General features: G+C 44.3%; 1 protein-coding gene across 1 annotated transcript in view; it reads left to right on the plus strand.

The window, feature by feature from the left end:
- MROH2B (maestro heat like repeat family member 2B) overlaps positions 1-14,575 on the plus strand; it is a gene marked incomplete at its 5' end in the record, with an annotated part of 47,491 nt that overhangs the window by 32,337 nt on the left and 579 nt on the right. The window contains 12 exon segments of the mRNA XM_024119295.1: positions 827-979; positions 3,123-3,284; positions 3,805-3,927; positions 4,401-4,588; positions 5,650-5,790; positions 6,191-6,305; positions 6,957-7,103; positions 7,355-7,537; positions 11,503-11,658; positions 11,996-12,130; positions 12,942-13,044; positions 14,086-14,151. Of these exon segments, the coding sequence (XP_023975063.1) occupies positions 827-979; positions 3,123-3,284; positions 3,805-3,927; positions 4,401-4,588; positions 5,650-5,790; positions 6,191-6,305; positions 6,957-7,103; positions 7,355-7,537; positions 11,503-11,658; positions 11,996-12,130; positions 12,942-13,044; positions 14,086-14,151 (1,672 nt within the window).

Below are 14,575 nucleotides of genomic sequence, written 5' to 3' on the forward strand. Positions count from 1 at the left end.
CAGGGGCAGGACAGGAATAAAGACACAGATGTAGAGAATGGACTTAAGGACACGGGGAGGGGGAAGGGTAAGCTGGGATGAAGTAAGAGAGTGGCATGGGCATATATACACTACCACATGTAAAATAGATAGCTAGTGGGAAGTAGCCGCATAGCACAGGGAGATCAGCTCAGTGCTCTGTGACCACCTAGAAGGGTGGGATAGGGAGTGCGGGAGGGAGACACAAGAGGGAGGAGATATGGGGATACATGTATATGTATAGCTGCTGATTCACTTTGTTATACAGCAGAAACACAGCATTGTAAAGCAATTATACTCCAATAAAGATGTTAAAAATAATAATAATAATTCACCCTCTGTATGGATACTGTGAGGCACCGGGTATTTAGCACAGCACTTAGTACACGGTAATAGATTTCCTGAATTTTCAAGCCTAGCTATTCTTTGGCAGACACAGACTTATTTCTATGATACATGAAATGTATGTGAAGGTACTTTACAACATATAAAATGGCATATAAACATTATGCATTATTTTTCCTTTATGGGGTATGATGTAACTTCAGGTTTGGAGAGGAAATTGCCTTGGCAGGCCTGGAATTTAATAACTAATGAAATGATCAAGAGATAACTTCAAGGAAAGTTTACTTAAAGTTGAAAGGTCGTGTCTACGTCCTATTTTAGTATTCTCTCTGGTTTCTATGGCCCCAGTCACATGCTAACTTTGTGGAAAGCCCAGTGGTTTCTAATACCCTAAAACAAAGAATAGGTGTCCAGATATGAAGTGAGGTGGCTGATGACATGAGTCCTTCTGGTTCATTCTCAGATCGTCAGTAGACTCATCCCAAGTGAAGAAATGCTCATGTTCCTGGGGGAAACCCTGGATGGTCTGGAGAGCCTCAACCCCACGTGTACAAAGGCATGTGGCATCTGGATGATCGCTGCCCTGAAGGAGCAGGGAGCCGCTTTAGAAGATCAGGTGAACCAAGAGCCAATCTGACAACCGAGCAGAATTCTAACACTTCTGAAATGCCAATACCAGAAGTAGGTCGCCACTTCTCAGTTGGTCCTCTGATGGGCCACAGGCGGGAGTACGCACGGCCTCGAGAGGCCTCAACCGAGACCCAAGTTACGTGTGAACAGCCAGGCTCACACTGAGTGCCTGTCTAGGCTGACGCAACTGCTTCTCTAGTCTGTGATGATAAGAACTTTACAGACTGCCACTCTCTGGTCAGAGGCATGTGGATCACAGAAAACTGGGTTGTGAGGTCTGCAAGGATGAGCATGACCTTGTGAACGAATGCCTTCAAGATGGCCACTGAGGGCCAAGAGAATTTTCTAATCTCACTGCCACTCTGCGAGCTGCTCTTGAACACCCCTTAGGTATCTTCTGGTAAAGAAGGCTGTCATTGGGGAATTGACTAAAAGAAAAGTCTCAGTCACTCCTCCCAACTGGAAAGTTAAGCAGAGAGAACAGGATTTAAATTCAGGAAGCCTGGTTAAGAGCTCCAAATGGAGATACTCTATTCTCTCTCTTAAAGTCAGAAACAGAATACCTGCAATTCAGAGACTGAGGAGGAAAAGAATCTTTAACTCAATAAAGGCTCTTCTGAGGGGAACAGGAGGAGGAAGTTATGGTCCCCATAGCCCAGAATCAACCACCCTAAATGTCAAATTTTTCCCAAGCATGACTTTTAGAAATGACCTCTGTGCTAATTACTGTCCAATCAGCTTTTTTCAAAATCATTCATTGAGTGCATACTATGTGGCAGGCCCTGGGCCAGTCATGAGAGAATCAAAGGTTAATAAATTTGGAATGTCCATGTATCTGTGTGTTTAGCATAAAAGGGGAAGTTGTTCACACACTAAGTAAAGGCTTACAATAGGGACCTAAATCCTCTCCAAGAATCATTGAAATGCGACTGTGTGGTATTCATGTTTGCAGGATATTTATGATTAAGGAATTATAATTCTGAGAAAATATTATATTTACCTAAAAGTGTCTATCCAAAGTAGGCGGGAAAAATTTCCACTAGAAGCAAAGGTTCTTTAGCGTGGAGACATGCCCTTATCCATGTCAAAAGCCAGATGTGTAGTATCGTTCCCTACTGCACACAGATTAACACCCAAACTCAGAAAGGTGGCCCTCAATGCCCTTTAGCATCTGGCTTCATCTTTCCTATCAAGTTATCTTCCTTTATCACCTTCGTTCTTTCTTTGCTCCAAACTGGACCATTCTCCTATTCCATAAACCTTTTCCACATTTGCCTCTACCATGCTCTCATGCCATTTTTCTATATAGATTTTATGTTTTTACAGCCATCATGTTCACAGCAAAATGGAGCTGAAGGTACAGAGTTCCCGTATACCTCCTTTCTCCACACTACCCACATCCCGCATCACAGTGGTACATTTGCTACAATCGATGAACGCACATTGACACATCATATAATCACCCAAAAGCCATAGTTTACGTTAGGGTTTAGTCTTGGTGTTGACAAATGTATAATGACACGTGTTCACCACTGTAGTATCATACAGATCAGTTTCACTGCTCTCTAAACCCTCTGTGCTCTATTCTCATGGTGTCTGATTTTACATCTTTACCTGTGCTCTTCCTTCTGTTGAGGATGACCTTCCCCACCATCTCCACCTTGCCTTTTGGAATTGCTATATATCCTTTGAGACCCATACCAGATGTCCCTCCACAGTGCCCTCAGTTACTTCCGGATTCCCCTATCAGTCCTGTACACCTCTCGTACACCATCTGCCATACAGAGCCTTGTGCACAGCCCTTGGGTATATGGCTGATGTCCTTTATGAGACCACCCATTCCTTTTGAGAAAGGGCTACGTCTTATTCATCCCTGGTAAATGCCCCACAGTGCCCAAGACAGCACCTGGCATAATGCAGCCGTTTGCTAAATTGATTTAAGAATAAATGCCCAATTTATCGATAATCGTCCTGAGCAAGAGATGGGCCATATGTAGAATCAACTACTTTTTTAACATTATTTCTAATTCATCAACCACCACCCACAATATGCTGACCGTACGTGACCTAAGCCGTCCATGTAGAGGAAAAATGGCAACTCAGTGTTTGATTCGGCTTTTTCTTTTTAGCTGTTGGAGATCTCGGGCATAATTTACCATCACATGCCGGTCCTCAGACTAAAGGAGGAAAGTTTTCAGTTTATGCTGGAAGCCATCTCCCAAATAGCCAGCTTTCACATGGATGCAGTTGTTGCCAACCTTTTACAGAAGCCTCTGCCCTTTGACAGGGAGATTCTAACTGAGCTGGTCCCTTTTCCTAGGGAAGGCCACTCTGTAAGGTACCGGGGAAGAATCTATGGTTTGAGAGAAAGATAGCAAACAAAAGTTGAAAACACCTCACCTGAATAATTTCAAAAATGGTGTTCGAATCACAGGTAATGGTTTTCCAAGTATTTTTCAAATATATGTCCTCAATGGATGATGAGAGTTTTAGATGTGTGTGTGTGTGTGTGTGTGTGTGTTTATTTAATAGCAATAAGTGAGTATTAGAAAGTGAATATTTCTCCCCTTTCTGGTTGCCTAAAATGAATCTATATGAGAGGTTTCTGTCTTGATGGACATTAACAAGCCTCGGCAACGCAAGGCCAGAATGCTAGATTGTTAAATAAAACATCCTTATTATCCCCAGGCATGTCCATCCGTCCTTGCGACTGTGATTAGGCATAATGTGGTTTTAGAGTGGATCAGATGAAAAAGCTCACATCCCAAGGAGCAGAGCCTTATCGGCTTCCTGCCGTGCTTCCCTAGGGACACAAAGACACTGTGGAAGGCTCTGGCTGAGAACCCAGCCTCCAGTGGCAAACTCTTGGGAGCCTTAATAGACAAACTGGAGAATGAGTTAGAAGATGACCTCGCGGGGACAGAGGCGATCTCCGTGAGTTGGACAACCTGCCACCCGCCCGGGATGCTGCCCTACTCCATCCCACCTGGCACTGGGTGATGTAGCATTAATCGTACATCTTCCCCTCTCATACCCTGGTTTTAAATCAATTCCATTTTATATTGGACAAAGATGGCAGTGATTTTGTCTGCAGCTGATCATGTTTAGAAGGAAATTTCTCATCAGCCCAAAGAAAATCTGTGTCTCTGTACTTCCAAATTAGTCTTCAAGATATCCACTTGTTATTGAAAGACCCCAATACTGGTGCCCCCTGGAGTTTGGAGTCGCCCCACATGGCAGCCCTGAGAGAGGAACACAGCAGGAGTTAAGAAGTTTCCAGACAAATAAACCCTCCCTTTTCTATGTGCTTTCACCACAAGTGTGGTCAACCTGGAAAGCAATCCTTTGTAGAGAAAACTAACTGGAAGATCAGCCCTGCCTGACCACAGGGTCCTTTCTCCCCTCAGGTGGCCTGTGCAATTTATGAAGTGGTGTCGACAGGCAGCCCTGTCGCAGGCTTGTACCCAAAGCTGTTCGCCCTTTTCCTGAAGCTGGTCAGCTGCACACTGGGCCAGAAGATGCCCACTTCGACCCTAAACCGCCGCCGGCGGGTGATGCAGCAGGGAGAGCGGCAGCAGATCGCAGACCCCTGCAGGTAAACAGCCAGGCGGAGAGGGACTTCCAGAGCAGTCCTGACCCCAGACTCCAGAAGGGGCTGGCATGGCCTCAACTACCCGCGAAGAAACAAGGCCCCTCCATCCTTGAGCCTCGTAGCTCTTCCTCCCGGGGTACCCGGCATAGTTGCCCAGAACGGTCATATAACGAATAAGCAGTTATGTCCTCTTCCCTAGAGGGCCCAATCCACTTCCTTTGTTTTCTTTCATTGAGACCTTTCAAGGAAAGTTGGAATTCTGTGATTTTCAAGGCCACCAAGGAAAGAATATAAAATAAAAATAAATACCACATTTCCTCAAATCTAAGACTTCTCCAGTTGAAGGAAGCAACATTATTTTGCGTTAACATTGAGAAAGGAAAAAAAAAAAAAAAGAGTCCCAATTAAGTCATGAAATCAGTGCTTTCTTATACTATTAAATTTGCATTTTATATTGATCCAAAAAGCTCTTTGAGGATTATTAGGTATAGATTTTTAACCTTTATCACACTGCTCTGCTTTCCTGTTCTTTTGCATGAACTTTTTGTTCCGATGTCAAATCAACCTTTTTAAAGAATTTTAAATAGCAGTTAGGCTCAGCACATGTAGTTCCAATAATACATGTAACTTTACTAAAATGCCCACAACTCAAAGAGCCATGCCTAAATCCATGCATGTACACGCATTGTATACACAGGCAATAGCAACTGCATCACAACTACTGTCTGGCCAACGATTGCAACGCACTATCCATTGCGAGATACATCCTGATTTCCAAGGTGCTGTTTTGTTTTAGAACCAGTGAAACAACCTCCATTCACCCAGGAGTGAGGGAGCACTGTAAGGAACGTTTTTTTAAAAAAGAAACACAATGTGCCACATTTATTCTGTAGAATACAGTGTTTACAAGTAACCAGATCCACACATATCAATATAGAGCCCCAAGATACAATAAGTGAAAATACAGAATACAGACAGCTTGATGATATTTATTAAGGACTTGGGGATTCACAATTCCTTGCATGGCACTGACTTACTTTTGTGATGCCAACTGTCTCCTTCAGGCTCTCGACTACAACTCTGAAGTGTGTGCAGGCCCAGGCCATGAAAGAAGGGCTGGCCAGAGAATCTGATGAGGGGGACAACATGTGGACCCTCCTCAGCAGTCCCAGTAGGCACCACATAGGAGTCTGTGCACTGGCCAGGTAATGTGAAGATATTCCAGAACTGGATACGAAGGAAAAAACCGAGAACAAAGTAAAAATGCAATGCAGGCAACTTCACTGACAGCAGTTGATTCAGTAAGGACTTAGAGTCCAGGAGAAAAAAAACAGGGAAGAAAGAGCAAAGGGGTTGGGAAGAGACAGCAGGATCAGCCCCAAACTCACCAAGCCCGCAAAAAATAGCGATACAATGAACAGTTTTAGGCAAACTACACTTCAGTCGGGCACTTGGATAGGCTATTATAGTTAAGCCTTGGTGCTCTTTCCTTTTTAACATTCCTTTTTGGATAATTTAGTTTCCTGATAGAGAGATAGTCTGAAGCGTCTTCCACGGTTTCGAAAGAAAAAAGTCTCTGCTACAATGGGAGCCTTGGTTTTCTAGGAGCATGGCAGTATGGCAACACAGAGTCATACTGGACATCACGGAACAACTGTTCCCATCCCTGACCTCCTCCTCGGAGAACTACCGGGTAACGGGAGCAGCTTTCTTCTCTGGGGCAAGGGAGCACAGCCATCCCAGCAGGCCCGTTGGGTCCCAGTGGGGTATATCTCTCAGGAGTTCAGTGGGAATTTGAGCCACAGAAGAGGGACCCTCTCTGGGATCTTTGGAAATGGAGAGAGCCAGCTCTCTCTCAGCTACACGGTACCTGAGCAGAGAGAGGGAGAAAGAGAGAGGAAAAAGAACCCAGCCCCATCCTCTTCCTGCCCTCTGGTCTGCAGACATCAACTCCCAAGACACACAAGGGTAGAGAATCAACCTGGAAGTGACAAAACAAAATGCAACCAACAAATATATTATGGTCCTTTCAAACTCTGGGATAAAGGCTGACCCAGTCAATGCAAAGAAAGAAACTGTCAGTAACTCCTGTTTTCCCTGTTCCATGTTTCCATTTAGATTAGATTCCATTTAGATTAGAAATACCTTCTTAACTAGGTATTTTGGTTCTCATCACCACATAACCTTGACCCGTGGAGTGCTCACTTCTAGAGCTTAGTTCCTGCCAGACATTTGAATTCACCAGAGGGCTTCCTCCTCTGCCCCACAAGCAGCTGGGGCCCTACTCTTTAATCATAGCTATAATGCCTTTGGAACTCTCCTGAAGGGAGGCCCTTCCCTGAACTAAAGGTGAGGAGTGTGTCATTTTCAGCTCATGTAGGAGCCAATCCTTTGGAATCACGGGAATCTACGGGATGTGCTGATCTTGATGGATCAGAGCGCCTGGGACTCCAATGCCATTCTGAGGCAAATGGCCATCCGAGGGCTCGGTAATACCGCTTCTGGAGCCCCTCACAAGGTAAAAGGAGTTTGGCGGGGGACACAAAATAGTTCATCTAAGTAGAGTTTTAAAATAATTATTTACTAACCCACACCCTGTGGTTGCATAGAAATTAAGTGAAAATCCAAATAAGTTGCTGAAGTGGTGGCTCTTGGGTTGAAGGACACGTGACCCTAAGAGAATGTCAATCCCCGTGTCTGGGGTCTCCTACCCTATTCCAGATACACACAGAACAATTTTCGAGATTAAGAGACCTTATTTCAAAATAGGTAAAGAAGCACAAGCAGATAATGTGAGAATCTATCGTCAGAGGCCTCTATCACGTGGCCCGCACCGAGGTCGTCTGTGAAAGCTTGAAGGCTCTAAAAAAGATCCTGGAGCTGCTCACAGACCGAGATGTAAGCTTCTACTTCAAAGAAATAGTGCTGCAAACAAGAACCTTCTTTGAAGATGTAAGTGAGCCTGTTCAGGAATCTTCCCTCCCCAGAAGTGAATTCAGGTAGTGCTTGTAGCAGACCAGTTTGATGTCCATTTGCATGCCTTGGCCTGCCCTAGAGATCACCTGCCCCAGAGGTCACCTGTCCCACAGATCACCTGCCCCAGAGGTCACCTGCCCCAGAGATCACCTGCCCCAGAGGTCACCTGCCCTAGAGATCACCTGCCCTGGAGATCACCTGCCCCAGAAGTCATCTGTTCAATTCCTGTGCAGCCTGTTGGCTTCCTGTGTGTCTGCCTGAGGGTATTCTCTGGCCCAGGAATCATGATTGGCTTGAGCAAGGTGGGCCGGATGTGTTGGGAAAGGACCCTCAAACAACAAGAAAAGAGGGTCTGTAGATAAACTCCCTGGCTTCCTCACCCCTCAGAAGGACGGTGCTCCACTTGCCCATAAGGGTACCACACTCACTAATGTTCCCTTTCGTAGCTTTCCTCTCTTGCCTATCATGCTTCCTGGGCCCACCTCCCAGATAAGTGACTTACACCTAAATCCCCATCTCAAAGTCTGCTGTTAGGATGAATGGGTTTGTAGGGTACAAATAGAGACACAGATGTAGAGAACAAACATATGGACACCAAGGGGGGAAACAGGGGGTGGAGGGGATGAACTGGGAGATTGGGATGGACATGTATACACTAATATGTATAAAATAAAGAACTAATAAGAAGCTGCTGGATAAAAAATAAATAAAGCTCAAAAATTCAAAAAAAAGAAAAAGAAAGTCTGCTGTTGGGGGCACACAGCTTATGACAGTACTCCCTACAGGGCTAGATGTTATTGCCTCCAACGCTACCTCTTCCACGTGCAAGATTTCAAAGACTCAAAATGCTTGCGCGGTTCATTTCATCCAGGAGTCAGTAAACTGCCCCATGGCTCATCGGCCAAATTCGACCCCCAGCATCTTTTTGTAAATGAAGTGTTATTGGAACACAGCCATGCTCACTGGTTACATATTGTCTGTGGCAGCTTTCACACTTCATCCCGCAGAGCTGATTAGTTGGTTACAGAAACTGTCACGCCGCAGAGCTGATTAGTTGTTACAGAAACCGTGTGGCCCGCAAAGTCTAAATTATTCACTGTTTGGCCTTTTATGGAAAAATTTTGTCAACCCCTGACATGGTTTATAGCCCTCATTTCAAAAAAGATCAGTCAACAACAATCCTAGGCAAAGGAAGGTCATTTTTCTCTACACCTTCTGGCAAACCAGATTTTATTATTTCGTTTTGGTTTATTCACTGACATCAATGTAAAAATCTATTTCACATCTAACTTAAACCTATTTTTTGTGATCTAAACCTGCCTGCTCCTGTTATGTGGTCAGAGGAGATGGAAATTTCTGGCCGCCTCTTCCAATGCATCCTTCTTAAACATTAAGGCTTTATTAAATTTCCTATTCACCTGATAGTCTCCAGACTGAAAAGTCCTTATTTCCTTCATTATTTACCATAAACCTAATTTTTCAGCTCCTTAAATATTTTACAAGCCAGTGACTGTGTTTTATCCCTAAATGAGACCTGAGAAGTACTGAATAGAATCTAAAGAAAAATTGCCTCTCAAATCCAATCTTTTCCTATTTATTCACTCCAAATTTTTTTAATCTTGCCCTTTCTTCCTGACTCTTTAGCAATTTATTAACCACACCAACCTCCAGACTGCAGTCTGCAACACATGCCCTCAGTCAATCGTCCTCCAGTGTTGTATTTTTCAGTTTCTCTTGTTTGTGTACTAGCCTCAACCTGGCCTTTGAGAGCAGCTTTCTGCTGGTTTCCAACTATTTTCTCCAGTGTACCAATATTTACTTTTAATTCTCATCTTGTCCCCAAAAATACTTACTGGGCTCTCACTCAATTTAGTATCTTCTGTAAAATAATGAAGATTTTTTTTTCATTACACAAATAATTGATGACAATCTTTAACAACAAAGGGTTAAAGTCAGCCCTACAGAGCCCCAGCTGTTAGGTTTCCCTGGACTGTTGTTGATCCAATGAGAGTAACTCTCTTGGATCTGAGCCTCCAATAATCACAAGTCCATCTACAAGTTTTGTGGTCAAGAGACTATTTCTCAGTCTTAATGCATAAGAAAAAAAAAAACAACTAAAGTCTATCTGGTTGTTAGGTTAGACCTTTCGCATTCCTAATAGGTATAAATTTCATCACATTTGCATAAACGTAAAGTTTGACAAAAATTAGGTCTTGGTCATGACATGCTATTTGCAGGTCCTATAACGCTCTCTTTCTGCAAATATATTCAACTATGATACTTTGCCCCTATATTTTTCTGTAGATGAAGCATACAATTCTGTAATCTCTAAGTTTTCCCTTTCTTCTCTTCAATATTTAAGTACTTTCTTGAAAATCTAAAAATATGGCTACACTTTGAAAAAGTGGTAGAACAGAAAATATGGCTGCTGTCCCATGCTCCAGGACCCACTCACTGCTATTTCCCACACTGGCACCTGAGTAAAATGTTAATATCTCTCCCAGCACTCAAAACACTTTACCCCTTCTCTTTTCTGTTTTTTCATCATCCCAATTGGTTGATTCTTCCTTGACCTATCATTAGGTCTTTGATTTTAGAAAATTCAGAGGACTCTTTTAAATAAATACCTCTCTACCATTTAGATACTTTGTTACTGGTTTGCTTTCTTTTTCTAAAAAGAGATCTTTTAAAAATATACCTTGACCTTACTCCTAGTACATTTAAAGAACAGTTCTACCTACATTTCCCTTTTATGAGGTCACATCTCATGTTATTCAATTAACTTTTCTAGCCTTTTCCTAACAAGCCATCTTTATTTTTTTATGGAAGATCTTTGTTAACTTCCTTTTTCATGGCATTTTTGTGTATGTGCCCACTTCTCACACATTTTATTTTGCCATCAAAATAAACTCCTCTATCTTCTCCCCCTCATATTCATAGGAACGCTTTTTTATTGGCCCTTGTTTGTTGCTAATCTAAATAATATTCTGGGGACTTCCCTGGTGGTCCCGTGGTTAGGGCTCTGTGCTTCCACTGCAGCGGGCATGGGTTCGATCCCTGGTCAGAGAACTAAGATCCTGCATGCCGCGAGGCACAGCCAAAATTTTTTTTTTATTTTTTAAATAAATAAATAATATTCTGCCACTCAGGATGGCTTTCCCCTCATCCCTCTGTCTTCCTATGGGTATTTAACCTAGTTTTCTAGATACTCACCCCCCCAAAAAAGAATACTTCCAGAAAATTCACCAGAACTCTGAACCACATCAACAAAGTGTCTGAGATAATAGAAGGCCATCTTTCTCCACCACCTTACCCTTTGGCTCTAAAAAGCATTGCCATACTCTGGTTTCTCTTCAGATCGCATACATCCTTCATCTTTTACTAAAAAGCACTGCCCATCCTCCTGGACAACAGGCAAGGCAGTCCCGTAACTTCACATACAAGAGTCGGGCTAAGCACTTGTGTTTGTTTATCTGCTCTCTCTCTCTGAGACACAAGGCCCAAATTTCTGAGCTTCCTGTAATCCCTTTGGAAAGGATTTGGGATCTTGGAGAAGAGCCCCAGGCCTTGGGCAATTTAGATCAGAGGCCCCATAACTCCAGGCTAATGGCGCAATCAGGCTAATCCGTACAAAGCACAGAACAAGCAAGTGCCCTCCCCGGCCTTGTGCTGCCAGCACCCCGTGTATTATCCCTGTGGTCGCGTTTCTCCACTAGCCCCACAGAGTCAGAAACCAAGTCTCCAGCTTTACATTCATGTCGTGTGGGTAGAGAGCTGCTGGGAAACGAAAGGCACTCTTGGGACACCCAGGGGCTATGCCAAAGGTGCGCCGGGGCTCCAGCCTGCCTTTACGGAGGTGGGAAAGGGCGGGTAGGGTAGGGGTACCAGCTGGGAATGGCCTGTGTGGAGGACTCACCCACAACATGTATCTGTCACCACAGCAGGAGGATGATGTGAGGCTGACTGCCGTCCTCTTATTTGAGAATCTGGCATCCCTAACAGGAAGAAGGTGGAAGATTTTTTTTGCTGAAGAAATAAAAAAGAGCATGATTTCATTCCTTTTCCACCTCTGGGATCCCAATCCCAAGATTAGAACTGTAAGCGGCCCTTGCACAGACACCTGCACCTCCTCCTCTCCCCATGGCCGAGAGGGTGCAGGGAAGCCTGGTCTAGCTGGACCGGAAGCCAGGTCTGAAGGCACCACTCGCAAATGAACCTGAAAACCAATTTTCCCGTCCTGGGTGCTCTTTTGCCATCACTTCCCGAGTTTGCGCTTCCATCTTTGAAACTGGGAAGGTGGCGGCACTGACTGTAAAGCCCTCACATCACTGACTTTTACTGCTCCTTTCCCAACACACAACCAGTCAGCGTGTCTTCCCGTCTGGACAGGGAGCCAGCATTATGGACTGTGATGCAGGAAACTCTGTGTTTCAGGCTTGCCGTGATGTCCTGATCATCTGCATTCCTTTTCTGGGCCTCCAGGAACTCTATGGGGTATTAGATCATCTCCTTGATGGTCAGGATCTACCAAGGGCCAGGGATTTCTACAGGCAATTCTGTGCGAAGCTGGTGAGTGTGCAGTAGGTGCTGCTTCCACACAAATGCAGGCCAAGACTCCAGGCAAATCCCAGAAGGCAAAGAGCATAGCAAGGAATCCCAGCCAGAGCCAGAACCATCTGAGAAGGACAGCAGTGATGCTGGGTATCCTGTCGCATCACCTTCTGCTCTGTCCCCAAGTCCCAACTGGGATCTGTTCTCGATTCCTGAAACTCATCTGCTGATTGGCCCTATAAGCCCCAGTGCCACCCTGATTAAATTTAGAATGAACTAGCCGTAACACACCTTCTAGCAGAACAATTAATGGCTGTATGTGTGCTCACTCCTTTAGATGTCCCTTCTTAGGGCCTATAGGATGCTGAATTTCATAAAGTGTCGCTTCTCTTTTTTTGCCCTTTTTTTTGGGCAAAAAAGTTGCCCTCTTTTTATTTTATTTTATTTTTTTTTAGGTAAGAAGTAGATTTATTTAGAGAGAAACACACTCCACAGACAGAGCATGGGCCATCTCAGAAGGCGAGAAAGGCCGCCCTCTTTTTTTAATTTTATTTTGTAGAAGTATACAACTATACTTTACAATATTGTGTTAATTTCTGCTGTACAGCAAAGTGACTCAATTATACATATATATATTCTTTTCATATTCTTTTCTATTGTGGTTTATCACAGGATATTGAATATAGTTCCCTGTGCTATACAGTAGGACCTTGTTGTTTATCCATCCTATATATAATAGTTTGCATCAGCTACCCCAAACTTCCAGTCCTTCCCTCCCCTACCCCCTACCCCTTTCAGTTGCCCCCTTTGTAATACACGTCTCTTCCAGGCAAAGAAAAACCAAGAAATCCTGTGGATCCTCCACACACACTCATTCACCTTCCTCAGCAGCAGCTGGGAGATGATCAGGACCGCGGCCATCAAACTCACAGGTGAGGGCACGTCCACGCTCTCCACTCACAGATCTGCTCTTTGCCATCCAGTTTTGCTTTGCCTGGAAGCTACCCCAGCGTGAATGCCGATATGAATGGGAAGACCAAAAAAAAAAAAAAAAAAAAAAAACAGGAAAGCCAGAAAGAATTCATTTTACGTCTTAACAACATCTTCCCTCAAAAGAACCTGTTCTCTTTGCAAACTTACAGTAACAGCTTCTGAATTGCCAACACTCTCTTTCTTTCCATCAGACCATTCTCCCTACTGGGTCCTTCATGCTTCTTCTGGTTCCAAGTCACTGCTCCTTCTTTTCCCCAAGTCTTTGACCCAAGCCTGCTGCCCCTGCCTAAGTGTTTTCCTTTGCATCATCCCTTAATATAAACCATAGTCAACCTTCTAAGCTCAGTTCGAGCTGAGAGCTTTAGCAGCGATGTGATACTAGTGGAAAGTGTGTGGGCGTGCGGACCAGCGGACCTTGGCTCTGCTGTGTGATTCTGGACAAGTCACTTAATTTCTCTGTGCTGCCTCTTTGTCTGATCTATGAAATAAAAGAGGAAAGTAAGTGAATCTCTGAGGATCCTTCTATTAGGAAATTCTAAGTCTTATCATGAAACCCGTTCCAACTAATCCAGCCCCCAGCAAATAGGCCCACTTGGTTGGCCACATTGAAGATGGAGTTAAAACCTAAGGATTCCTTACTGGATCTTGTAGAGGATCCCCCTAACTACATTGTAACTTTTTGGAAGACAGGGACCGTAGCTTACTCACGTTTGAAACCCTGACAACTGGCGCCCCCTGGAGGACACGGTGTGAGTTTTCCCAAATACATGGTGGGTGAGTGACCACTTCCAGACGTGGCACTCAAGACCCCATAGACATCACCCTCACATCATCCTGGGGGTGCGAAGGGAGTCTGTAGCTTGTGCATTCACTAGCTAGATCACTTAACTTCTTACCAGGTGCAGAGTGTGCCCCGACCTGCTTTCCGTGGCCTGTTCCTCTACAGTGAAATCAGTAACTTTCTCTCCTGTTGACTTTAGATGCCATTGTTCTCAATTTGACCTACCAATATGTGGAGTTAATAGACAGAGAACAGCTGACCACACGTGAGTACCAACCCTAGTTTCTGCCCAGAGCACTATTATATTCTTAGAGAAAGAGAAACTAATGCTGCTCCAAGTCCCATATCAGCCGTAAAATCGTAGTGTACCCCACTATCAATCGTCTCTGATGCTCCCTAGATACTGGAATTTCTCCAGAGTGTAAGGTGACCCCCAGCTCCATCTCACTGCAGGTATCATTCCCAACAGGCTTCGATTTTCCAATTGTTTACAAACCTACTGCTCACAAGGTCAGGATCTTCTCTTCCTTTATTTCAGTGTTAAAATAGATGCTCAGGGACTTCCCTGGTGGCGCAGTGGTTAAGAATCCGCCTGCCAATGCAGGGGACACGGGTTCGAGCCCTGGTCCGGGAAGATCCCACATGCCGCGGAGCAACTAAACCCATGCGCCACTACTGCCCCTGCACTC

This window comes from Physeter macrocephalus, chromosome 8 (assembly GCF_002837175.3).
Source record: "Physeter macrocephalus isolate SW-GA chromosome 8, ASM283717v5, whole genome shotgun sequence".
Taxonomy (NCBI): Eukaryota; Metazoa; Chordata; class Mammalia; order Artiodactyla; family Physeteridae; genus Physeter; species Physeter macrocephalus.